This window comes from Salvia hispanica, chromosome 4, assembly GCF_023119035.1.
Source record: "Salvia hispanica cultivar TCC Black 2014 chromosome 4, UniMelb_Shisp_WGS_1.0, whole genome shotgun sequence".
NCBI classification, from domain to species: Eukaryota; Viridiplantae; Streptophyta; class Magnoliopsida; order Lamiales; family Lamiaceae; genus Salvia; species Salvia hispanica.
The window spans coordinates 14,067,097-14,090,486 of record NC_062968.1 but is presented as its reverse complement, the minus strand read 5'-3'; the positions used below and the strand labels follow the sequence as shown (position 1 = coordinate 14,090,486).

Genomic DNA, 23,390 nt, shown 5'->3' with positions numbered 1-23,390 from the left:
CGTTCCACAGTATCAGAGGCGTTTCGTTTTGAGCACTTAATTTGAAAAAATAATAATAAATAGTTAAAGTGGAAAAAGAGTAAAGTAAGATTGAGAATACTGTAGATAAGACTTTTCACTACATTATTCTCTCTCTAACTTTACTTTCTCTCCACCTTAACTATTTAATATAATTTTTTCAAAACAAGAGCTCAAAACGAAACGTCTCTATTACTGTGGAACGGAGAGAGTAGTAAGTTAAACCTCACGATTCAATTCCCAATACATAAATTTCATTTACAAGAGAAGATACAAATATGTGAGTTCAATAACATATTAAATTCGCGAAATTCAATCATATATCAAACCCATGATCTGTAATAAGCAATTTAACAATCACACGATTATAAGTAAATATTTACCGTTTGCGAAATCAGTGAATTGGACATCAACAGACACATTATTCTCTGTGGATTCAGTGAAGATGGAAGATTTAATGAAGAATTACAAAGATTGAATATCTGCAGAACTGAAGGAAGAATTGCACAGATTGAAATTAGTAGAATGAAAGTAGCGCAAGCGATTGAGAGAACTACAATTATTGAAGGAGATTTTTTGCTTAAGATTTGATGGATTAACTACTGAAATTGAAGAAATAAGTTGAAGAAAGAGAGGAGGAGGAAACACCGTGATCTATGTTTGGAGAGAATCTGCTAGAGTGTTGATTTCCAATTATACCTTTTGCTTTATTTTTAATTTTTTTATTTAAAATCAAGACTGCCACATGGCAGAATAAGGATGAATTTGGTTGAGAATCTAACTATTCTAATTAGTGGTACAATGTCATTTTAATTAAAATTGTCATTTTAGTATGAATAAAATTCATCATTTTCTATGGTTTCAAATTACTATCATTATCAATATAATAATCAAAATTTTCTCTTTATTTTTCTTCTAATTAATCAATTTTTTTATTAAAACTAATATCATTCAGTTTTAAATTAAGTTTCATTAACCACCATAATACTCTTACTAAATTTCATTTTGGGTGGTCTTCTTCTTTGAAAACTAGTAACAGTATTACTTCTATGATCCAACAAACTCATTCATCAACTGTCAAAACTAAAAATGTCAATTTATTCTTGTCTCAGAGATCAAAAATAGACTTTACTCATATGTATCTCGTGTCATTGCCCTGACTACACTGGCCATCGTGCAACATTGTTGATCTTCCAGCGTGAACCTCGATCACCACTAAGCGTCGAAAAAATCAAACAACGACAATGTTACAACTTAATTGAAGATATGGCGAATACGAACAACAAGAAAATGAATTATAAGAACTATAATAGGAATTATAGAGGATTGTTACAATGGATTCATTGCAGTGAATCACCAGAATCTTGCTCTACATTTAACATGCAGCTCTCATGAATAAATACCATTCATCCTATAAAAATAGGCACTCCTCCACAGTTCTCAAAGAAGATGTAACACTTTATGTTGATTACTCGGGTTCGTATCAAGTGGTATACATGACCAATGTTGTATTATCCCACGGGCATGTTTTGTAGTTGGGAATAAGTGTGACTTTGATAGTGATTCCCGATTTTCTCATTGTTTTGTACCTCTGATAACTAATTACCCTGTCCCGGGATATATGCAATTTTATATTGTTTAATTCACTGTGGGACCAAAGTAAATAATATTTAACTAGTAGTCAACCTATGAATTTTCCAACGATTAGGGCATTTATATTTCATCTTCGTGTAGGAGACACCCACGGCGGACTTTGCAGATCCTATTCATCAAAATACAAACACCGGCTGGAGTCGATATCTGGTAATTTTGCTCGACCTCCACACTCCAATATATGATTCCTATCGAAATTCTTTTTGTCCCTACCTGGATCGCAATTTTGTTCCGATCAGATGCATTTAGATGTTGATGAGTATGATTAGTTAAGTTTTTGGGCTATTGGTAATGACAATTACTCTGTTCGGATGACAACTAATCTAACCGGGAATTTTATTGATTTCTCCTATGCGGATGGGACCCCCTTTTTTTTGTGCTTCTTGTTTGTTACAGAGAAATTTTTTTGTTGAACTAATGTTGCCCTTTTAATTTTTGTGAACAAGCGTCGTAATGGTGAATGGGAAAACCAGTTCCGATTTGGTATTGCAGTCTGTAATGGATGTTGTCCGAGACCATCAATTTAATGTTCTGTGTCTGATTCTAGTTTGCCTTCGGTATAACGGCAAGGGCCATGGCAAACATGGCACTTACAGATCGCGATATACATTTGTGAGCAGAATTCCGGGGCAGCTTCGCTACATTAACCGTCTAGTCAGAGTGAATGACAGGGTTTGTTTGGACAATTTGAGAGTGGACAGGAACGCATTCGCGAGGCTTTGCATCATGCTACGTGAGACCGGGGAGTTAGCCGACGGTAGGTATGTTAGCATCGAACAACAAGTCGCAATGTTTTTGGGAATACTTGCCCATCATAAGAAGAACCGTGTGGTCAAGTTTGAATTTTGGAGATCTGGGTACACAGTTTCTAAATACTTCCACGCTGTACTCAAGGCTGTACTAAAGCTTCACCGAACATTTTTAGTCGTCCCTGATGCTGTGTCCGAACATTGTGATGATAACAGGTGGAATTGGTTCCAGGTATAAATATTGTTGTGCTTTAGCGATGTGACAATAATAAACTATACCATCTAAAAGTTACAATGTTGTTATGCTCCTCTTTACTTCTATCAACAGGGATGTCTTGGTGCCATCGATGGCACTTATATCAACGTCCATGTGCCGATTGGTGATAAACCACGTTATCGTTCGCGTAAGGGTCAGGTTTGCACCAACACGCTAGCTGCACGTGATCGTCAAATGCGCTTCGTGTATGTATTGGCTGGTTGGGAAGGTTCAGCTGGTGATGCGCGTTGATAAGGCTAATTTCATGCATCGGTAATGTGCGAAAAATGTTATAATTTGCTGGGTCTAACACGTTTCCTAAGCCAGGTGTGTGAAGAAAATCGCTAGATCAAGGAAGTACTTGAAGGAGATGGTCTAGCGAAGGAAAGGAACGAAGTGAGCAGGATTTACAAGGAAATTTGGCGTGACAGAGGAGTCTACAGCTGAGGGCAACAAAGTCTTATCTATACCTCGCTGGGCCCACTCAAATGCCTATATATATAGAAGAGCATGCAACGCAAAAGAGGGGAGTTAGATAGTTTTTTTTCACTCTTCTTAGCTCACACACTTTACACACACTTGGGAATGGATCTGGGGTGGTCGTAATCGGAAGGGTACTTTCTAGAAATCTCGTGTTTGGCAACACCGTCCGAGTGAAGGCGAAGATACAATTACCTTTAATTTCAGTTGTTTTGCTTGTTTTCATCGTCGAACTTCACTTTTGGGAGTCGACCTTGATGTTATGATGCTTAATTGTTTTACCGTTCGTGGATCTGCGTTTAGCGGTTAAATTTCAAGTCATTTTGCATAGATTTCTCTGCTGTTAGCTTATTTCTTCAATTATTATGTCGATCTCTGTTTATTTTGATGTTGAGGTGTTTGATGTGGAATTTGGTGACGGATCTGTGGTTGTTTGAGTATTCGGAGTTCTTTTTTTTAAAAATCTGACGTGATGGAGAGTTTCTGTTGTTTGGAGTTCATGTCAGACGCTTGGATCCGGAGTGGATTTAGCGTCGGAGGTTGGATTCGACGTGTGGAAAGATAGTAGTTCGATAGATCTTGTTTTTTTCTTCTTGGTTTCTATTTTACTTCGTCTAGGGTATGCAGATCTGTTAAGTTCTTCGTTTATTATGCATAAATTTGATTTCAAGTCAGTAGCTCTGTTTTTATTTTGCTCATGCTGCTTTTCTTAAGAAGTTTTATGCAATTTTGGTTGTGGAAGACGATGTCACTGTCAGTCGATACGAGAGTTAGTTATTCTGCCAACTTTTCAGTCGTACCTTGCTTTTTCGCACATGGTCCCCACAGTAGGTTTATTTCCTAGGTCTAGCTGTTAGTTTAAGAATTTTTAAAAGTTCCCAAGTCAAGTTAATTTTGATATTCCTCAACCCAAGAAAATGCGTGGCAGCAGCCAACACCAAAAACACTCCAAAATCCTTGAACATGAGTATTACGCATCCTTCTCTGTGGGATCGATCCCTACTTCCCTATACTAGGTTTAGTAAAGTGGTTGAGGGTTTTTGAAAGAAAAAGTGCTATGTGTGTCCGACGACCGGGATTCCTCGCGACCCACGAGTTCCTAGACCGAGTGATCTGGTGGACTTGCTGGATCTAGGGAACCTGCTATTTCCTATTTGAACACGCATAGACCTGAGAACCTTTCACGCGTGTTCTTCGTGATGCAGTTACTCGACCTAATGGATTTCGGGTCCCCAAAGGTACCAACATGGTCGATGAGGATAAGCATCAGAATATGTGTGGTTTTCTTTATAACATATCAGCTTACTCACTTATCTGTACGTTTGTATCTAGGCAATTATTACCTATGCGATAACGGATACGCAAATGCTAATGGATTTCTAGCGCCTTACAAAAGCGTTCGGTATCACCTCCAAGAATGGGGAATCGGTACTGAGGCTCCACAGAATGAACGTGAGCTCTTCAATATGAGACACTCTCGAGCGCGCAACATAACTGAACGAGCGTTTGCCGTTCTCAAAATGCGATGGGGGATCCTTAGGAGTGCTTGTTACTATCCGCTCACTATACAAAACAATATAATTTTGGCGTGTTTCTTGTTGCACAACTATGCCAGATCTGCTATGCCTTTTGACCCTATTGAACAATCGATCCATGGTGGAGAGGATCACCTAGACGAAGACGTTGGTGTCAACGTAGAAGACGATGGTGGGGCTGTGGAATACGTTGAAAACGTGGAACCAACCAATGAATGGACCGCAATGCGCGATGAGCTGGCCACGTCTATGTGGCATGCGGTACGACTCATTTTTTAAATTCACTTGCATTATGTGCGAATATATAGTTATGTAGTTGGTGTTGACAATTTCTTAAACTTTATTCATTTTTCTTAGTCCAGTGCGAATATATATTTCATTCACTTGGTTATATATATTTCATTCATTTTTCTTGGTTATGTAGTTGGTGTGTTGACAATTTCTTAAACTTTATTTGGCGCAGTATGTTAACCATGGTGTTTGAAGTTAATCGTTGACATCTCGGTTGCAGGCGGATGCCGTCCTCCTTTTGATGAATAGTTTATCATAATATGTACTCCCTCTGTCCCATTAAAAATGCAACGTTTTCCTTTTTTGGTTGTCCCATTAAAAATGAAACGTTTCCTAAAATGGAAACAACTCTATCTCTACTTTTTCATCTCTCTTACTTTACTCTCTCTTCATTAACTCACAAAACAACACTACATAAAATCTCGTGCCGATTTCCAAATGTTGCATTTTAAGTGAGACGGAGGGAGTATTACTTTTCTAAACTGTGTGGTATAAATACTTGAATGTGTGTGTATGATCACATTTTTTTGTGTTTATTATCTTCACGTTATTAGTGAGGTATTTTTGTTTGTTAATTAATAGTCAAACTAATTTGATGGCCCATGCCTTTACTGGATGCAAATACAAGTATTTACATAACGATAATCATATTGAAACCCATATCCTACACATTGCACTTGACCAATTAACCCACAACATACTACTACAAAATAGAAATACAAAATATTACTACAAAATAAATATATACTTGTCAACTTATGTAAACTTCATACTACATCCACATCATGGGTTGCCTTTGCGCTCATATCCCAAGGGGCTACATGACGCACATGAAGAACCACCAGGGGAGCATTTGTTAGGCTGGAGGGGACCATGGAGAGTGCGTCCCAGGCTAAATGCAGCCTTGCGAACCAGCCCACCATCGCGGTCTCGCACGTAGTAGTACGGAGGTGGAATGCTTGTGGATTCACGATCAAGGGAGTCATCGTCCTCATCGAATAACTTCCGACGCACCGGGTGTTGAAGTGGAGATGCTGGCGAGTTCACTTCATCTGCATCTACAGATGGAGAACCGTCAATGACAATTATTTCAATTCCATTACCAACGGTGTCCGATATAACCATGACATTTGTTTCCATCTCCTCCTTAACATCGTCGAGACCGAATAGAGCGGCAAGCCGAGGGAACTCCGGCTCGTCGTGGTGATAGTAGGCACGGCGAGGGAGTCAATCTTCTCATTGTGAATATAAAACACAAAACATACACCGGAAATAAACAAAAAAAAATATGTAAGTTTTCCCCTTACCCATTCATGAAATATATACTGCATGAAATATATGTGGCGGCGAATGACAGATTACCTTCAACATTTCAGCCCAAATTGCATCAGAAGCATCGACGACCTTGTTGGTTGTGTCCCATCTTGCCCCCGGAGTCGCCACGACACGTTTAAACGTGCGGTACCGTGCCTCATATAGCGTCACCCTTTCTTTCATTTCCGAAAGACTAAAATGGACACCTAAGTCAGATACCATCTTCACCCCCGCCTCGAATATGGCTCCGTCTGGAACGCCCATATTATTGTCATGAAGGGTGGACTTCACTTGCATAGCCGTAGACAACAACAAGTCATCCGCCTGGGGAGACCATTTGCCCTTATAGAGATACATTGCCTGAGGATGAATATTCATTTTGTTTTACTCTGTATGAGATGGTATATTTGTATGCGATTGTGTAATTGTAGTGGAGATATGTGTTCTATTTATAGTAAGGTGAATGTGTTACAGCTAAAAGTCACTAGCAGTGGGTTATTAATGGTGTTGATGGACAGGTTTCTACCACTTAGCTATGTGGACGAAAACACATATCAACTACTCCATCTATATAATGAATGAAGTGTACTCAATAAACACCCCAACCTTCCACTCGGTGACATAGTGACGGCGTTTTCAGCAGGTGAAATAAATCATCCAATTTAATAAGGTGGTTGGACAGTTGGCTCCTACTCGCCTTAAACACCTACCAACCACTTTTGTAAAGCTCCATACAAAAAATCTAACTAAATCAAACCAAAATATATACGCTATTTTACTCAGCGCAGACCCCCACCCTTAACATGGCTGATTCTCCAGTTCAACATCCAACCGGGTAAGGCTCTCATCACATTGCCTGTATATTGGTTTCATCTTCTGTATACACTATGCCCTGACCTTGTGATATGGCTCGGCGGGAGATCACAGATCTGACGGTGTGGACGATGCAATAACCCCGCCTTTCTGCAAGACCTTTTCCGTAGATACCTGCCTCGAAAGTTTAGTAAGTTGTTCATTTCATTGAACCACTTATCATAATATGTTTATTATCGTTTATGGAAAGATGATTTAGTGGTTGATGTTATGTAGAAGTTGCCTCCGGAGTGGGTATTGCGTCACGGTCGGGACTTACCGCAAAACTGCACCCTAATCATGCAAAATCGCCGCCGTTGGGCCGTACGATTGGTACAAGTTGAAAACGGGTTCTATTTTAGGACCGGGTGGCTCGAATTTGTACGCGAAAATTTCGTGGCTCAAGCAGACTTCCTTGCATTTCATCATATGGGGGGGAGGGGGAGAGTTCCACGTGTATAGGTTCAACAGCTTCAGTGGATGTCCACCGAGACCAGATTATGATGGTGAGTGTAGTTAAAAAAGACATTGTATATTTTATTACCTTCTAACTTTATACTTTGTAAATGTTGCTATATGAAATTTATGTAGCCTCACTGAGTCCTGCATATGAGAGTGACGCCGATCTAAATCCGGATGTGGATACTGGTGATGACTTCGAGACTTCTGACGAGGAGTCCGAAGAAGGGGCTGATGAGGACGATGACTTAACCTCAAGTGTTCGCTTTCTTTCCATCGGGGATGGACTTCCATCATTCGGTGTTATACTTGCTGCAGCCCACTTCAATGGCACTTTGGTAATAACCTCATTCAGATTTATTGCACGCAACTTTGTCAAACAATAGACTCTGCCTCACTAGTGTTACCACTTTGTATGTTTGATTAGGAGATGCCACTCGATTTCTGGAAGAGATACTTATACCCTCGATGTTTCCCGTGTAAGGCATACTTCACACTATATGGTGCAACTTGGGAGATGCAAATTGCTAAAACACATGGGAAGATCCGAGTCAAACGCGGGTGGTCACTCTTCCGTCGCCGTAATTCACTAGTGTGGGGTATGACCTTGCATTTCCTTCTATCTGATGTCAACGGTATCCACTTTTACGTGCTAATCAAACCATGAATATGGCATGTTCTTGATCGTGGTCATGGAGTTTGCATGAATTAAGTATTATGTAGTTGTAATATTTGGGGTAGACTGTGAAGTATGAACCAAATCATGCTCTGTTTTTGTATGCTTTGAGTATGGTATCGTTTTGGTAAGACTGCTTATTATGAATGTTTCCACTCTATTGTTGCATTGTGTTTGTAATATATGAGGTGCTTTTAAGCTTTGTAGTGCAAGAATTATTCAGCAACCCTCAACATAAAACATGGAAAATTCACAGAGCATTACTTCATATAAACTAAGGTGCTGATGCATAGTAAGGTATAATACAAAACAAACATCAGCATTCATACGGCTACAATACTTATATACCCAAAAGTCTACTTATATTCCTAAAAAACTACTTATATATTCCAAAATGGTACTTATATGCCCAAAAGACTAGGTTCCTAAACAACAACTTCACTACTAGTAGTCAGAACACCCACCCACCCACCATTCAGCATTATACCTCAATTACCCACATAATTCTCCAATGCATGCCACACATACGCGTGACGAGCATTCTCGGGTAGGCTCATAAAGTAGTCAAGACGTTCTCCCTTAGCGAGGATCGCGTCAGATGCCTTGAACACTTGAGAAAGAGTGAGTCCCGGAATAGCAGAGATAAGCACAAACAGCTCCTTACGTGCCTTTGTCACGTCAAACTCATACCCAATACGAGTAGACAAATATTCCAGCCGAGCATTTGTGTCCTCATGCATTTTGGTGAGTACATCCACGATCCCATCCAGAGAATCCCCCCTTCCTCGCTTTTTAGTAGCCTTAGCCGAGTCCGAACCACCTGACGGTGTGCTATAGATGCTGTCCTGTCCACCAATCGGCGAGGAACTGTCGTTCCCCTCACCTTCATCAGACACATCATCACCTGCATAGTTGGACCCATATCCGCTGCCCAATAGCCAACTGTCGCTGTTCAGAATATACATAGAGTTTGCCCGCTCCGTGTCGGTTGCACTAAGACCAGTCGCTCGGTCCTTCCCAAATACAGCTTTCCAGTCATCATAGTACGGCCACGATTTGTTCCTTAACGCCCGGGCACCTGGATCAGCCTAAAGACAACGAACAGAGTGATCAGAGGAGCGCAATACCTTGAATTAATGCCTAAATTTTAAATAAGGCATCTATACACCCATGAGAGGGTACATATGTTCGATCTAATTAAATGTAACACACCTTAATGATCTCAGCCCACTGGTGTTCGTCGCAGTCTATCTTGTAATCGCCATGGATATTGAATCCAACACCGCTCTTATCCAACAATTGGGCCACGGCACCATAGTTCTTCTTCCAAATATGAATTTTGGATTGTATATGGGGATTAGCCCTCAGTCCATAGGTTGGAAATTCACGGCGCATGGCCTCCTCCAGCTTTGCCAAATAGCCTCCTCTAAACCCGTTGTCTGCCTTCCATCCGAGACTGACTAGTTCCTTCAGTGTTGCGAGCAAAAACCTCTCCTCGCTGTCAGCCCAGCACCGGCGTGTGTGATCCGGCTTGGGGTAAGTACGCGGCACACCGCTCCACCCAACTAATAGGACCAAAAAATAACTCAATGCAAAAGTTACATCGAAATCAAAATATGGAATAAGAATAGCCTCACCTCGACTACCACCCTTCAAGCGCATAGCAGCATTGTTGTGTCTTGGTTCAGCCATCAGTACAGAGTTGCAACTTGTGTCTACACAAAACAGAGGTGAAATTTAATGCGATTTGCATAAAAGGGATGAACCTTTTATATAGAGTTTTTGCTCTATTTTGTGATCCGCGTCACAGCCTAAAATGGCGCCATAAAATGGAATTTAACTTTTTTCGCCAAAAATAGAGGCGCCCAAAAATGGCGCTTACAATTGTGAAAATTTAGCTTTTCTGGGAGAAAGCGAAAAGTTGAAAAAATTACCTCCATAAGCATGTGAGTCAATATTCTATTCCTAAAAGCAGTGGGCCCGCCTAAAAGCAACCAAAACATGTGGCCATATCATGTAATCCGGATCACAAAATCCTAATGTATAAGAAGTTGGGACATATCCAATCCCGGCTACAAAACCAGCCCCAACTATATTGTGAAGCTTGCATCGGAAAATAAGGTAAAAGAATGGTACTCTATTGTCTGTCTCAATCTGCCAAGCAGAATTAAGCAATAGATGAGTGTCCATTGCAAGTACCTATAAGGTGGAAGGTCACAGTTAACGGCTCATGCAACATTTCAAAAATGACCCTAGACGGAATTTGTTATTTCGATTGAAAAATTGAAAGAATTAAGGTGTATAAAGTTTATAATTTAGGTTTTAATGATTATTTTTATGTGGAAAAGTGATAAATTGATTAGAATAATTAAAGGGGATTGCTGTATTCTTATAATTAATTATAAGAAGTATAATGTGAGTAGTATTGAATCATAAAATTAGAAATAAATTGGGGAGAAATTAATGATGCACTTTTTATTAGCACTATAAATATTTGCAAGTATACAAAGTAGGAATAGTATAACTAAAGGTCAGTACCGGATATCGATCACGGGAAAACAATCACAAATTGGCTACCTTATACTAAAACTCAATTACTATTTGGAAAACCGAAAGATTTTGAGAATTTTGAAAACAAAGAACTTATGAAAGCAAATAACAACTAATTGCAAATAAATCACGGAGATAAAAGTATAGAGATAAGAGAATTCCAGGGATGTGAGTGTACAAGTTCCAACTACAATACCCTAGCACGGTTATTATTACTTTGATAGGATGAGTCACCTAGTTTATGCTCATGCGATACAAACGTTGATTACTAACATTAGGGTTGTCAATCCTAAATATGTAACTCCTAAAAGCTACTAAGACCCTTGAAAAGTCTTCACTCTCAATTAACAGTGTCGTTTTAAAGGAAGCTAATTGTAGTGTCTACTAAGTGGATCTAACTCGTCAACCTCCTCTCACGATTATGTAGCAAGTTATATTAAATCATCCAAGATTGTGTAACTCAATCATGAAGCTTTATTGATTACTTAGGGAAGAAACAAAGTAAAAACAAAACACATATTAAATAGAAAAGGAATTGTATAACCAAACCCTAGAATCCTATGAATTTAGTTACACATGATGTAATAACCTAAAGACATAGATTGAAGGGAAAACAATTGGAACATAAAACTAAAGCAAATAAAACTCAAAGGTTGAATCCTTGTTAGCTTTGATGTTCTTGAATCCTTCCTCAACTCCTTGCACAATGAAGCACTCTAACTTTTAATCTCTAGAAAATATGTTGCAAAAAGAGGATCCTAATAATGAAGCTTGAGGGGGTATTTATAGGGAGAAATTCGAGCTCCTCAAATAAGGCAAAGGATTGTAAAATATGGTAGATCTTGGAGAGGAAATTAGGGCAAATCTGCTCGCCGCTCTTTTGTGGCGGACCGCCGCACCTTGGCCGGCGGTCGCCGTGCAATTGATCTGAAGCTTCTGACTCTTTGGTGGCGGTCGCCACGCACTTCCCGGCGGTCCCCGGGCGTGTCTTCATTCCATGCACAGATTTCCCGTAACAGGCAGATGAGTGTCGGCAGTCGCCGGAAGTGTTGTTGCGGTCGCCGAACGCTACCTGAAACTCCAGATTTCCTTCTTCGCGTTTTGACTCCCTTTTTAGGCTCAAATATGTATATTTCTCACAAACCATGTCAAAAATACCAAAATAGATAAAATATGTAAATAATGAACATATAATATAACTTTGATATTAAAAAATGACCAAATAATAGTCTTAAAACCGTGCAAAATCCGAGCATATCAACTGATAAAAAAGAAAATTAATAATTTTACAAAAATAAAAACTATTTTATGGAGTACTAATTAATTAGGGACGGTTTTATTAGTATAAAGGGACCTTGCGACATCTAGTTTTGTCTTGAATATAGTGGAATAATCTAGAAAAGAAAGTAAGATGTGCAAAAATATATTAGTGACACTTGTACATTTAGGGGAGTGTTATATTGCTAACTCATACATAATTGCTAACTATAACTAAATAATAGCCATTAGATATTCAAATTAAGGGCTTAGATCATCAATCCCTAAATGTCAATACGATCTACGAAAAACGTCAATAAGGCCATATGATTAATTCCAAAAAATATCAATAGGGGTATTAATGTCAAATAACTACATGTTTAGTTATAACTAACTTTTAAAAGAAATCCCAAAACTTTAAATTCATATAACATATATCAAATTAAAGATAATTTCATAAGGATTCCAACGATATCCTACATGCATATGTTCCGACGTTAAAATTTGAAAAAAAAATCAATTTTTTTTTTATTTTTTCGTACAGCAGAAATGTCAACATACTATATAAAATATATCAATATAATACATGTAGAATGTCAATATAAGCAATGGGTTGACATTCTCAAAGCATTGTTTTGACATTTTTATCCAAAACCCTAATTTGGAGTTTTTTTTTATCTTTTTTTGATTTTATTAATAAAAATAAAAATTACACGTGGAAAATTGTAGACCACGCGTTTTCTAAAATCCTATGACCTTAAATTAGTTGTAGTTAGCAATTAAATGATGAGTTAGCAATTGATCACTCCCCTGTACACTTATTTTTCTCAAAAATTTAATAATGAAATTGAAGACTTCTATATAAATAAGAAATAACACTATTCATACTCACTCTCTCTTCCCTCAAAAACAACCTGCAATCCTCTCCTCTCATTTTTGATATTGAGCATGTTGATAAGGTTGCCAAAATAAATGAATTAGGCAGGTTTACAATAATTCTCAAATTTTCTATTCTGTGATCAGAAAAGTTGGGTCTATTGAGTCTGCCTCTGTTATGTGGACAAAACACAATATCCATGTTTATTGCTTTCATAACATAATTTATAAATTAATTTGCTTATGCAATGGAGTATGAAATTTTGTTAATGAATACGGATGATTATTGTATATTGGCCATTCATTTGAGCTGGTGATTCAGCTAGAGTGTGAAGAAGTAAGTAGAAATGGGGATTGCAGTGTAGGCTGTTGAGTGCAACTGAAAATGGCCGAGAGTGTTCAGGGATAGTTGGATCATGAACTTATTGATCAATCTAATCTGAGTCGTTAATTGCTGACTAATCTGAGCCGATGATTATTGGCTGGTCAATGACTGTTTGTTAGCTAGTATAAAAGGATTTGCATCTTCTATTTTTCCCAATTCTTTTATCTTCTGCCCTAGCTGTGAAATGTACATGTGATCTTTGAAGATCAGTCTTTACTGCTTTATCAATAAAAGTTTCGATTTCGTTTTCATTTGGTTTGTTCTTCTTGTTCGTTCGATTGATTCTGGCATTCTCACCAACAAGTGGTGCTGTCTGTGGGAAGTGAGTTTGAGTTGAGAAGTTGAGGATTTGGATCGAGCTATGGCATCTCGTTTCGAGGCTGTGGAAAGAATGACTTTGCTCTCTTGCGCATGAAGATGCGAGCGATGTTGATTCAACAAGGGCTAGCGGATGCTCTGCTAGTCAGTGGGGGTAAATCGGATGAAAAAGAAGTTGGATGAAAAGGTGGTGGCGAAGAATGTAGAAGTTATTGCGAAGGCTCATGGCGCAGTTGTCTTGTGTCTCGATGATAAAGTGTTAAGAGAAGTTACAAAGGAGACCACTACAACAGGGATTTTGGAGAAGCTAGAGGCTTTGTATTTGACAAAATCGCTTGCCAATCGGCTACTCATGAAGCAACGCTTATACTCTTACAAATTTCTGGAGGATAAGGGGATTCTTGAGAAGTTGGAGGATTTCAGTAAGGTCATTGATGATCTTGAAAATATCGATGTGACTATCGGTGACGACAAGGCGATCTTGTTGCTTAATGCTTTGCCAAAATCCTATGATGGGATGCCATCATATATGGAAGAGAGGGCACCATCACTTTGTTGGAAGTTTAATCGGCTTTGAGAGCCAAGGAGCAACAGAAAGGAAATGCTAAGTGTCAGGAACCAATCTCTGAAAGTCTGACCATCAAGAAATTCAAGAATAAGAAAGGTTTCAAGATGGATCATGAGGATCCAAAGGGAACTTCGAAGGGTTCAAAATTGTAAGAATGAGTGCACATTCAGGTCCTAGTTCTAGAAGAATTAAAGGAAGAAGGAATCAGAAAACTAGTCGTTAGGAAGTTAGTTATTCTGTAATGAAAGAGCAGTTATTAGGTCTAGTTCTTGATTCTTGTTTCTTGATTATTTTTCTGTTGGTAGCAGTTACCAGATTGTATAAGCTTTATAAATAGCTCGGTTTTACTTGTATCTTAGAGTAGTTAGTCAATCAATAAAAGAGAATACCTTTTCTCCAAGAAACCTCTCTTTCTTCTTCAAGATTAGTGCGTGTCTCTGTATGCTCTGTGTGTGTGAGTTCATAACTGAGTGTGTGTGAATTCCTAAAGAGTGTGTAAGTCTTGTGTGCTGATTTAACAAGTGGCACCGTATAAAAGGATTTGCATCTTCTATTTTTACCCAATTCTTTTCTCTTCCGCCCTAGCTCTGAAATGTACATGTGATCTTTGAAGATCAGTTTCTACTGCTTTATCAATAAAGTTTCGATTTCATTTTCATTCGATTTGTTCTTCTTGTTCGTTCGATTGATTCCGGCATTCTCACCAACAAGTATTAGTAAGAATTATTGTCACTCTGAATTAACTGCAAACCATTCACATAGAAAATTTAAGAGATATTGTCAAAAAAAAAAAAAATTAAGTGATTCACTCTATATTTTGATGAAATAATGCCAAGTGAACAAAAGGGCATATGCTATAACAATTTATATACATAGATTTGATCATAATTAAGCAAGAAAAAAAGCATAGAGTTAGGAGGAAGAATTGCAAAACAGAAAAATAGAAAGAAAAAAAAGGAGAGAAATGTTATAATTACTATACTGTGTAGAGTAGAAGGGATATTATTTCAAATTTTTGTGAGTTGGTTGAATGAGTTGTGGAAATTCTCATCTTTAAGTTTCTATTTGTATACGAAATATTTTGTTTGGTTAGCATTGTAGTATATCATACAAAGCTGAGAAATTGCTATTACACATTTTTTGATTTTTTTCCAATTAGTTATTTGAGTTGTCAGGTTTTTTTTAGCTTTGAGAATATACAAGAATGAACAAGTTTTTCTCCAAATAGTCATACGTCGTTAATGCTATATTTCGTGGAGTAGAAGTAAAATATTGTTCGTGTAAAAGATTAGTGTATTATATTTTACTTTTATTGAAAATATAAATTGTAATTAATGCATATATTTAGTTCAAAATTTGATTACTAAGAGAAGAGGGAATTCTTATAAAAAAATGAAAATAACATAGGAGGTTAATAAACTCATTTTAATTTATCCACTAACTATAATTAATATTTTAATATATAAATTATATACTTCAATTTACTAATATAATCTTGTGTGGATGACCATGACTATTTAGCACAACTTTAAATTTACTAATATAATCTTGTGTGGATGACCATGACTATTTAGCACAACTTTAAGTCCGTAATACATGACAAATTGCAAATAAAAAATCATGAAATTTAATCAAATTATTGTTTATCCCGCAATATTGAAAATCCATCAATAAAACTATATATGAAGTTTAGATTTGTTCTCAATTTTCCATATATTGTTATTGTTGTGAAATCGTATGTGATTTGTAAGCTGAAAAATCATAATACATGAATGTTAAGGCCGATGAATTAAACAATGTTGTCTATTTATAAAAAAAAATGATAAAAAAATGTGAACAATATACTATACATAGGTGACTTGAATGTTTCACCATATGATGATTGAGAACAAATTAATTCAAACTTTATAATTTTTCTAGCTGATTTTAAAGAAATAAATCAAAATTTAACTAAACTAATTCGTGATTTTTAGGCAATTTTACCTATTATAGTACTCCCTCCGTTCCATAGTAATGGAGGCAAAACTTTTCGGTACGGAGATTAAAAAAAATTGTGTTAGGTGAGTTAAGTAAAGAGATAATAAAGTGGAAAATGAAAAAGGTAGAGAGATGAAGAGAGAAAAAGGTAAGAGAGAGTAAAGTAGGTGTGGAAAAATGTGTTGACTTTTACTAAAAAGGGAAATGACTCTATTACTATGAAACAGACGGAAATGGAAAAACGCCCCTATTACTATGGAACAGAGGGAGTATATACGTACTCTCTAAACTTAGTATGTCATTACTTCAGTGGTTTTTCTTCTTTCTCAAATATGCCTTTTCAATATTATAATGAGTGGAATTTCTTTTATTCGTAGCTGAAAAGTATTTCGGAAACTAGGCATATTGTTTGTGTTTTGTCTTATTTATAAAGATAAGCAGGCAATTCTGGCTCGTGCTTGTCATAAAAATTTATTACTGAGGCTCCACATTATCCTAGCTAGTTTGAATTGGAATTGGTTGCTTCTAATAGATATTCTTGTCACTGTTTAAATGTTAATCATCGTAATTCATACATATGGTTTGAGTAACATGGATCCCCATTTTTTTTTCTTGTTACTCTTAGTAGTGAATAAGATGTATGAAGATGAATAGTGGCCAAAGAGAAGATTGTGATTAGTGGTAATAAAAAGAAATTAAGTGATGGTACAGAGAAAGAATTAAAGGGATTGGGAAGCCATGGCAAGCTCGAATTGCTCCAAAGAAATGGAAGGAAATGAAAGAATTTCGGAAGCTTTGAGATTTTCCCAATTATTAAGGCAGCTGCTCGTCGTCGTTGATCCATCTAATCCTATGTGCGTTACGTGCTTCACGTCTGTTGGAAACCCTATTTCCATCTCCATCTCCTTTTCCATCTGCTCCATTTCTTCCTTGTACACTATACTCATAACCACAAAATCCACTATTTAATTTCTCAACTAACCCAACAAAATATGCATGTTACTTGTACGCCATATGTACATGACTTGTCACCTTCACTAAATTCATTTCATTTCCATTAACTCGTTACAATCTATTCATTCAAATTAATTTCAAACATAATCATTAAAAGATGCGTAAATTAAGGGCCTATATATAATTGTATTCACCCTTTTTTTTTCAAACCACTAGAAATAGCATTTGCTTAAGGGCCTAAATTAGTAAAAAATGCATAAATTAATTAAGGGCTTAAATTAGGTACTTGTAGTTGAAAGCTAAGAGTAGCATTTGCTTTTGCCCCACCACACACACTCACTTAGTAATAGAGTCGTGGGTTTGGTATCATGGCTCCCAACCCAAGAGCACAAAAAAGGAATAATTTACTAAGACGACAAATTTTAGGTCACGAGACTTACCGAACTCATTTATTTTATGGAAATATTCGACGCCTAACTTATTTAATTCTCATTGCCATCTACCCTATATTAAGCCTACTTTGATACCCTACTTTTATACTGTATTAAATTTTTTGCATTATTTGATTGAAATGAAAAGCATGGCCATTATATCACAAAATTAAATTCCATAACATAAAATTTTAAATTTAGAAAACTTACCAAAGAATTGAGAGACGCGTCTGATTAATCTTTGTAACCCTTCAGACAATGCCGCTTTTGAAATAATCTGATTTTTAATAGTGCTATTCATTTTCAAGCTCTCATCGCCGGTCTTAACTCCTCCTGCAAATCAACCAACTTAATCAAAATGAAATGAATTCACAATATGCAAACAGTTTAGATGAAATTAACAAAGTAATTTCATAGAGAGAGAGGGATGATACTAGTTTTGGGCTGTTTAGGAGAGGCGGTGGCGGCGACAGCAAGAGCAACGCTTGACTCGGAATCACAGCGGATGGAGAAGGGAATGAGCACAAATCTTTCGAGACGCCCACCTCTCATTATCTTAAATCTCAGATTTATATGAACAAAATATTCTCAAGATATAATCACACTACTACTTCACCAAAATGTGACCCTAACAATAGGCTACATTAATAGTGAGTGAAACCCTATATATATGTGTGCGTAAACAAGAAGATAAAATGATATTCACTATGATGAGGTGTCTGGTTGCATTATTATGGGAGTTGGATGAAGTGGTTAGAGAGTTAAACTGTACAACTCAACCTACTGTTTGCTAATTAATTAATTTGTCTGATTATTTTCGAGCCCACATTAACCTACTTTCGATCATTTGTTTTCCTTATTCTCTTCATTATATCTAAGATGGACCACTTTCTCTTCAATGCTAAGCCATTCTCTCGTCCAATCACCTTGCATGTGCCTCAAAAGTGTAATTAAAGCAACCTTGCAATTTGGTCTAGTTTATTTTTATGTCTTCAAATAGAAACTGCTAATACATCATCACCTACGTCTAAGTATTCTTGTTACAAATAATTATTGGATTTGGAGTCCAAATCAGATAACTACTACATTAAATGTTATATGGAGAAAGAAAAGAAGAAACGGCTCTTGTACTAAATCTGAATATATATATATATATATATATATAGAGAGAGTTGTGATCAATGTCGAATCAATTTTAAAGACCGAACTAGAGATCAAATCTGGGCCATTAGATCTAGTTTTTTTGATGAGATGTGCTGCTGTGAAAAAATTTTCGGCTTCATTACAAGCTCATTTTACTTCATTATATAGGTTTATTACTTCATTCTGTACGTAATACCTTGAAACTACAACATGTTTTTACTTGCTTCCAATAGGTTTTGAAATGATTCAACATATGCTTCATTCAAATTCATTGACGTGGGTTTTTGCTTGATTAACATTTAAAAATGCAATTTATTCAAGTGAGTTTATTACTTCATTCAGAAACGTTATTACTTCATTGGATAAGATTTTTACTTCATTCCAGTAGGACTTCAAATGCTTCTACACATACTTCATTCCAATAATTTATTACATTATTCCATGTGTTTATTAAACCATATTAGCGCCATGGCGTTGGTGATAGATATTGTAGAGAGAAAGAACGGCACGCGACGGCGAAACCACATTTACGTACTGGAATGAAGTAAAAACCTACTAGAATGAAGTAAAAACCTACTAGAATGAAGTAATATATTCTGGAACGAAGTTAAATCTTCGTAACATGTTAGTATGACTTATTTACCTTCAGATGAATTAAAATAGGCTCGTGATGAAGGCGAAAATAATTTATAAATTTATGTATCTTATCCATAAAAAAACTAGATCTAAAAGCCCTAATTTGGTAGGGTTCGGTGGTTCGGTCTTTATGAGTGAATTTGTGGATAATGGGACTCTATATATATAGGGGTGCACTATGGTGCCACCATAGATAGGATAACACCATACCACCAATATAGTCCGTTAGATCTCGTTTATGGAGGCCTAGGATTAAGTTTCGTGAAAAAACACGGGTTTGCAGTCTACTATATTAGATATTGCAGTCTATTGTATTAGATATTGCATTCGTGGTAAACTGCAATATTGTTGTGGTAAGACTGCAATATTCAATGAACAGCACTGCAATCTGGTAACGTAAAATTAGAATTTTCCTATTTTACCCCTCCGTGTGTTTACACGTGGCAGCATGACAAACACACGATTTTCAGATCCAATGGCCTAAAATGGTGGTATGGTGTTACAATAAAGAGGGTTGTCATCTTAATACATCCCTATATATATATATATAGGGTCTTGTTAGGATGAGATTTTTGGGCATAATTGAGAAATGAGATGCAATCTCAGCCACTAATTCACAAGATTAACTTAATGTCAACAACTATCACATTATGTCAACACGGGGGTATAATTGTCTTTTCATTAAATTGTGTTTGAAATCATTTTCTAAAATCCTCTCTAAAACTCTAGATGCAAAGTCTTCAAATCTTCAAATCTTCAACATTCAAATCTTCAAACATTCAAATCTTCAAATCTTCAAATCATCAAATCTACAACATTCAAATCTTCAAATCTTCAATATTCAAATCTTCAAATCATCAACATTCTTCAAATCTTCAAATCTTCAAATCTTCAACATTCAATAAAATAACTCGTATTAAAATGTCAACAACTAACAAATAACACTTATAATTCACATATCAATACCGAGAATATCGAATGTCAACAACTCGTATTAAAATGTCAACAACTAAAAAATAACACTTACAATTCACATATCAATACCGAGAATATCGAATGTCAACAACTCGTATTAAAATGTCAACAACTAACAAATAACACTTACAATTCACATATCAATACCGAGAATATCGAATGTCAACAACTCGTATTAAAATATCAACAACTAACAAATAACACTTATAATTACATATCAATACCGAGAATATCGAATGTCAACAACTCGTATTAAAATGTCAACAACTAAAAAATAACACTTTAAATTCACATATCAATAGCCAGAATATCGAATGTCAACAATTCGTATTAAAATGTCAACAACTAACAAATAACACTTAAAATTTACGTATCAATAGCCGAGAATATCGAATGTCAACAACTTGTATTAAAATGTCAACAACTAAAAAATAACACTTACAATTCACATATCAATAGCCAGAATATCGAATGTCAACAACTCGTATTAAAATGTCAACAACTAAAAAATAACACTTAAAATTCACATATCAATAGTCAGGTAGTTGACATGGATTGTACACATAGTTGACATTATATGTGTGTAGTTGACATAAATTGTATATTTAGTTGACATTATGTGTGTAGTTGACATGAATTGTAAATGTAGTTGATATAGATTATATATTTAGTTGACATTATATATGCGTAGTTGACATTAAAAAAGGGAGATAGCTAAAACTTGAATCTAATTCTTAACAACTAATTCCCAACTGAGGAATATTACCAAACACCTAGAGTGCATTATTATTCCCAAACACCTAGAGTGCATTATAATTTCCTAATCCAACTCACATCCAACAACACAATTGATAATCCAATTCCTCCGACTACCATCACCAAATCACGGATCAAAAGCAACCGATCATAAAGGGAATTCAAAATTACTGAAACTATCGAATTTTGGGGGAAAATAACACAAACCAGAATATGATTTCCAAATTAAGGATCGGATCATATATGCGCAATTAATTACCCAATTTTCTTCAAAGAATTTTTTTTTTTTCATTATCCAATCATATCTAAATGCATTTAGCTACATCTCCATTAAAATTACAGCAACAGAAAAGCATCAAATTAGCAATTGTTGAGAGAGAAACTGAAAATACACCTACGCTAAATTGTGAATACAAAGTTAGGAAATCGATGTGGAGAGATCTGATCTGGTCGAACAACTCTCCTCCCTCGCAGAGCTCCATGACGAGGTGCACGACCTCGGCGAGTCACTTGGTGATTTCGCCGCCGCGAGACTCCTTGAGGACCGTGCAGAGCTCGATTAGGATCTTCTCCTCCGCCGCCGGATGTGCGTGAGCAGCCAGAAGAACCAGCCGAGCGGCGAATCCGGAGGGGTTAGAGGAAGGAATCGTCGAATTGGCGTCGGATTTCGGCGAATCGCGGCCGGATCTAGGCTATCTGCTCGAGGCGTCGGACGACAAGCTAAGGATTCCACCTCCGGCGGCGACTCCGGTGAGGAAGGAGCTGGTGACGGTCAAGTCGGACTCGTCTGAGTTAGGAGGCGAGTTTTGGGAGGATGAGTGGCTGAAGAATGAGTGGTTGAAGGACACAAGCTGAAGAACCCTAATTAAAATACGAAATGACCATTATACCCTTTCATATTAAATTAATCTAAAAATATTTATTGGGTGGCAAAATTTGGACCACTCATTTAATAAAAATGAGGGGCTGATATTGCATCTCATTTCTCAATTAGTCTAAATAATCTCAATTGATCACAACCATATATATATATAGGGGTGCGTTAGGCTCCTTTGCACCCTAAGTGTCCTATTTCCTTCTTAATCTCAGCCCTTGGATCCTTGAATTGGATGGTTGTGATCAATGCATTATTAGTCTATAATGTTGCATTATTAGCCGTTGTGCATTATTAGAATGAAAATGTGCATTATTAGTCTATAATGTTGCATTATTAGCCGCTGTGCATTATTAGAATGAAAATGTGCATTATTAAATGACACGTGGCATTAATCTAACCGTCAGATGACAAAATCGTGGGGCTATGATTAAGAAGGAAAAAGGACAAAAGATATGAAAAGGATTTGAATATATATATAGGGGTGCATTATAATGATAACCCCAATTTGTGTGATAACCCTATAACTAAATCTCCACCACACATTTTTAAAATATGTGGTCTAGATTTAATCTAACAAAACTATCATTTTATCAAATAAAACTATCATTTTCGGATATATTAAGGGCAAAATTGTCATTTCAATTTTAAAATTGGTGGGAAAAAAGAAAACGCTCTGAATTCATCTCAGACTCAAACACTCTGAATCGAATTTCAAACCCTACGAATCGAAGGAAACACTCAAACACTCTGAATCGCATTTGAAACCCTACGAATCGAAGGAAAAATCATCACAATTCTGGAATATGTCGAAGGAAATCATAGTTTTTTCATCGAAGAAAGGTTGGATGAAGTTTATTACTTATTTCACTTTTGATTTTGATCGATTTATCATTTTGCTGATGATTTTCTCGATTATTTTTAGATTCTGTAGTTTTTTAGTGTAGATATTTCTTATATTTATACAATATCGTTCATGCATAACAATGTATGCTGCTGGTGTGTGTTTTGCTTTGTTTATGTGTGTTTTGCTGTGTGTGTTGCTATGTGTTTGCATGATCTGTTTAAATGTAGATAAAATGATAGTTTCTGATAAAATGATAGTTTCAGATTATAAAATGATAGTTTCATGGGATATATGGAATAAAATGATAGTTTCTGAATGAAAAAATGATAGTTTCATGGGATAAAATGATACTTTATGTTTGTTTGTGTGTGTGTCCTGATGCTACTGCTGCTGTGTTTTTGTGTGTGTTGTTGTGTGTGTCTCTGTGTTTTTGTATGTAGAAATTGTGCCTTTGCTTGATAAAATGATACTTTGGGTGCATAAAATGATAGTTTCTGAAAATGATAAAATGATACTTTGTAAATAGTGTTTTGTTCTACTTAAGTGACAAGTTATTCCCT

General features: G+C 36.4%; 4 protein-coding genes across 4 annotated transcripts; 2 read left to right on the top strand and 2 right to left on the bottom strand.

Annotated features, from left to right (window-relative positions):
- Positions 1 to 2,124: 2,124 nt before the first annotated feature.
- On the top strand, positions 2,125 to 5,175 carry LOC125220411. The gene is made up of 5 exons (XM_048122585.1): positions 2,125 to 2,652; positions 2,749 to 2,905; positions 4,362 to 4,436; positions 4,489 to 4,952; positions 5,155 to 5,175. The coding sequence occupies exons 1-5, from the start codon at positions 2,125 to 2,127 to the stop codon at positions 5,173 to 5,175; spliced, it is 1,245 nt and encodes a 414-aa protein (XP_047978542.1).
- A 1,924-nt stretch (positions 5,176 to 7,099) lies between these two features.
- Positions 7,100 to 8,537, top strand: LOC125220410. Its single transcript, XM_048122583.1, has 5 exons — positions 7,100 to 7,131; positions 7,386 to 7,399; positions 7,511 to 7,654; positions 7,740 to 7,945; positions 8,035 to 8,537. Exons 1-5 carry the CDS (start codon positions 7,100 to 7,102, stop codon positions 8,272 to 8,274), a joined length of 636 nt encoding a protein of 211 aa, XP_047978540.1. The 3' UTR covers positions 8,275 to 8,537.
- An 8-nt stretch (positions 8,538 to 8,545) lies between these two features.
- Positions 8,546 to 9,992, bottom strand: LOC125217909. The gene is made up of 3 exons (XM_048119482.1): positions 9,921 to 9,992; positions 9,496 to 9,848; positions 8,546 to 9,371 (listed from the first exon to the last, which is right to left on the bottom strand). The coding sequence occupies exons 1-3, from the start codon at positions 9,973 to 9,975 to the stop codon at positions 8,772 to 8,774; spliced, it is 1,008 nt and encodes a 335-aa protein (XP_047975439.1). The 5' UTR covers positions 9,976 to 9,992; the 3' UTR covers positions 8,546 to 8,771.
- Positions 9,993 to 16,868: 6,876 nt separating this feature from the next.
- On the bottom strand, positions 16,869 to 18,272 carry LOC125223972 (CRIB domain-containing protein RIC4-like). The gene is made up of 3 exons (XM_048127297.1): positions 18,034 to 18,272; positions 17,810 to 17,932; positions 16,869 to 17,151 (listed from the first exon to the last, which is right to left on the bottom strand). The coding sequence occupies exons 1-3, from the start codon at positions 18,149 to 18,151 to the stop codon at positions 16,934 to 16,936; spliced, it is 459 nt and encodes a 152-aa protein (XP_047983254.1). The 5' UTR covers positions 18,152 to 18,272; the 3' UTR covers positions 16,869 to 16,933.
- Between the last annotated feature and the right edge of the window lie 5,118 nt (positions 18,273 to 23,390).

Excerpts from the sequence above, each read along its gene's own strand:
- LOC125223972 (XM_048127297.1), bottom strand. The coding sequence starts at position 18,151 with ATGAGAGGTGGGCGTCTCGAAAGATTTGTGCTCATTCCCTTCTCCATC. Across the intron at positions 17,933-18,033 it reads TCCTAAACAGCCCAAAACTA|GAGGAGTTAAGACCGGCGAT; the intron begins GTATCATCCCTC and ends GTTGATTTGCAG. Across the intron at positions 17,152-17,809 it reads ACGCGTCTCTCAATTCTTTG|TGTACAAGGAAGAAATGGAG; the intron begins GTAAGTTTTCTA and ends TTATGAGTATAG.
- LOC125217909 (XM_048119482.1), bottom strand. The coding sequence starts at position 9,975 with ATGGCTGAACCAAGACACAACAATGCTGCTATGCGCTTGAAGGGTGGT. Across the intron at positions 9,849-9,920 it reads CTTGAAGGGTGGTAGTCGAG|TTGGGTGGAGCGGTGTGCCG; the intron begins GTGAGGCTATTC and ends TGGTCCTATTAG. Across the intron at positions 9,372-9,495 it reads AGTGGGCTGAGATCATTAAG|GCTGATCCAGGTGCCCGGGC; the intron begins GTGTGTTACATT and ends CGTTGTCTTTAG.
- LOC125220410 (XM_048122583.1), top strand. The coding sequence starts at position 7,100 with ATGGCTGATTCTCCAGTTCAACATCCAACCGG. Across the intron at positions 7,655-7,739 it reads ACCGAGACCAGATTATGATG|CCTCACTGAGTCCTGCATAT; the intron begins GTGAGTGTAGTT and ends AAATTTATGTAG. Across the intron at positions 7,946-8,034 it reads CCCACTTCAATGGCACTTTG|GAGATGCCACTCGATTTCTG; the intron begins GTAATAACCTCA and ends ATGTTTGATTAG.
- LOC125220411 (XM_048122585.1), top strand. The coding sequence starts at position 2,125 with ATGGTGAATGGGAAAACCAGTTCCGATTTGGTATTGCAGTCTGTAATG. Across the intron at positions 2,653-2,748 it reads ACAGGTGGAATTGGTTCCAG|GGATGTCTTGGTGCCATCGA; the intron begins GTATAAATATTG and ends TTCTATCAACAG. Across the intron at positions 4,953-5,154 it reads CCACGTCTATGTGGCATGCG|TATGTTAACCATGGTGTTTG; the intron begins GTACGACTCATT and ends TATTTGGCGCAG.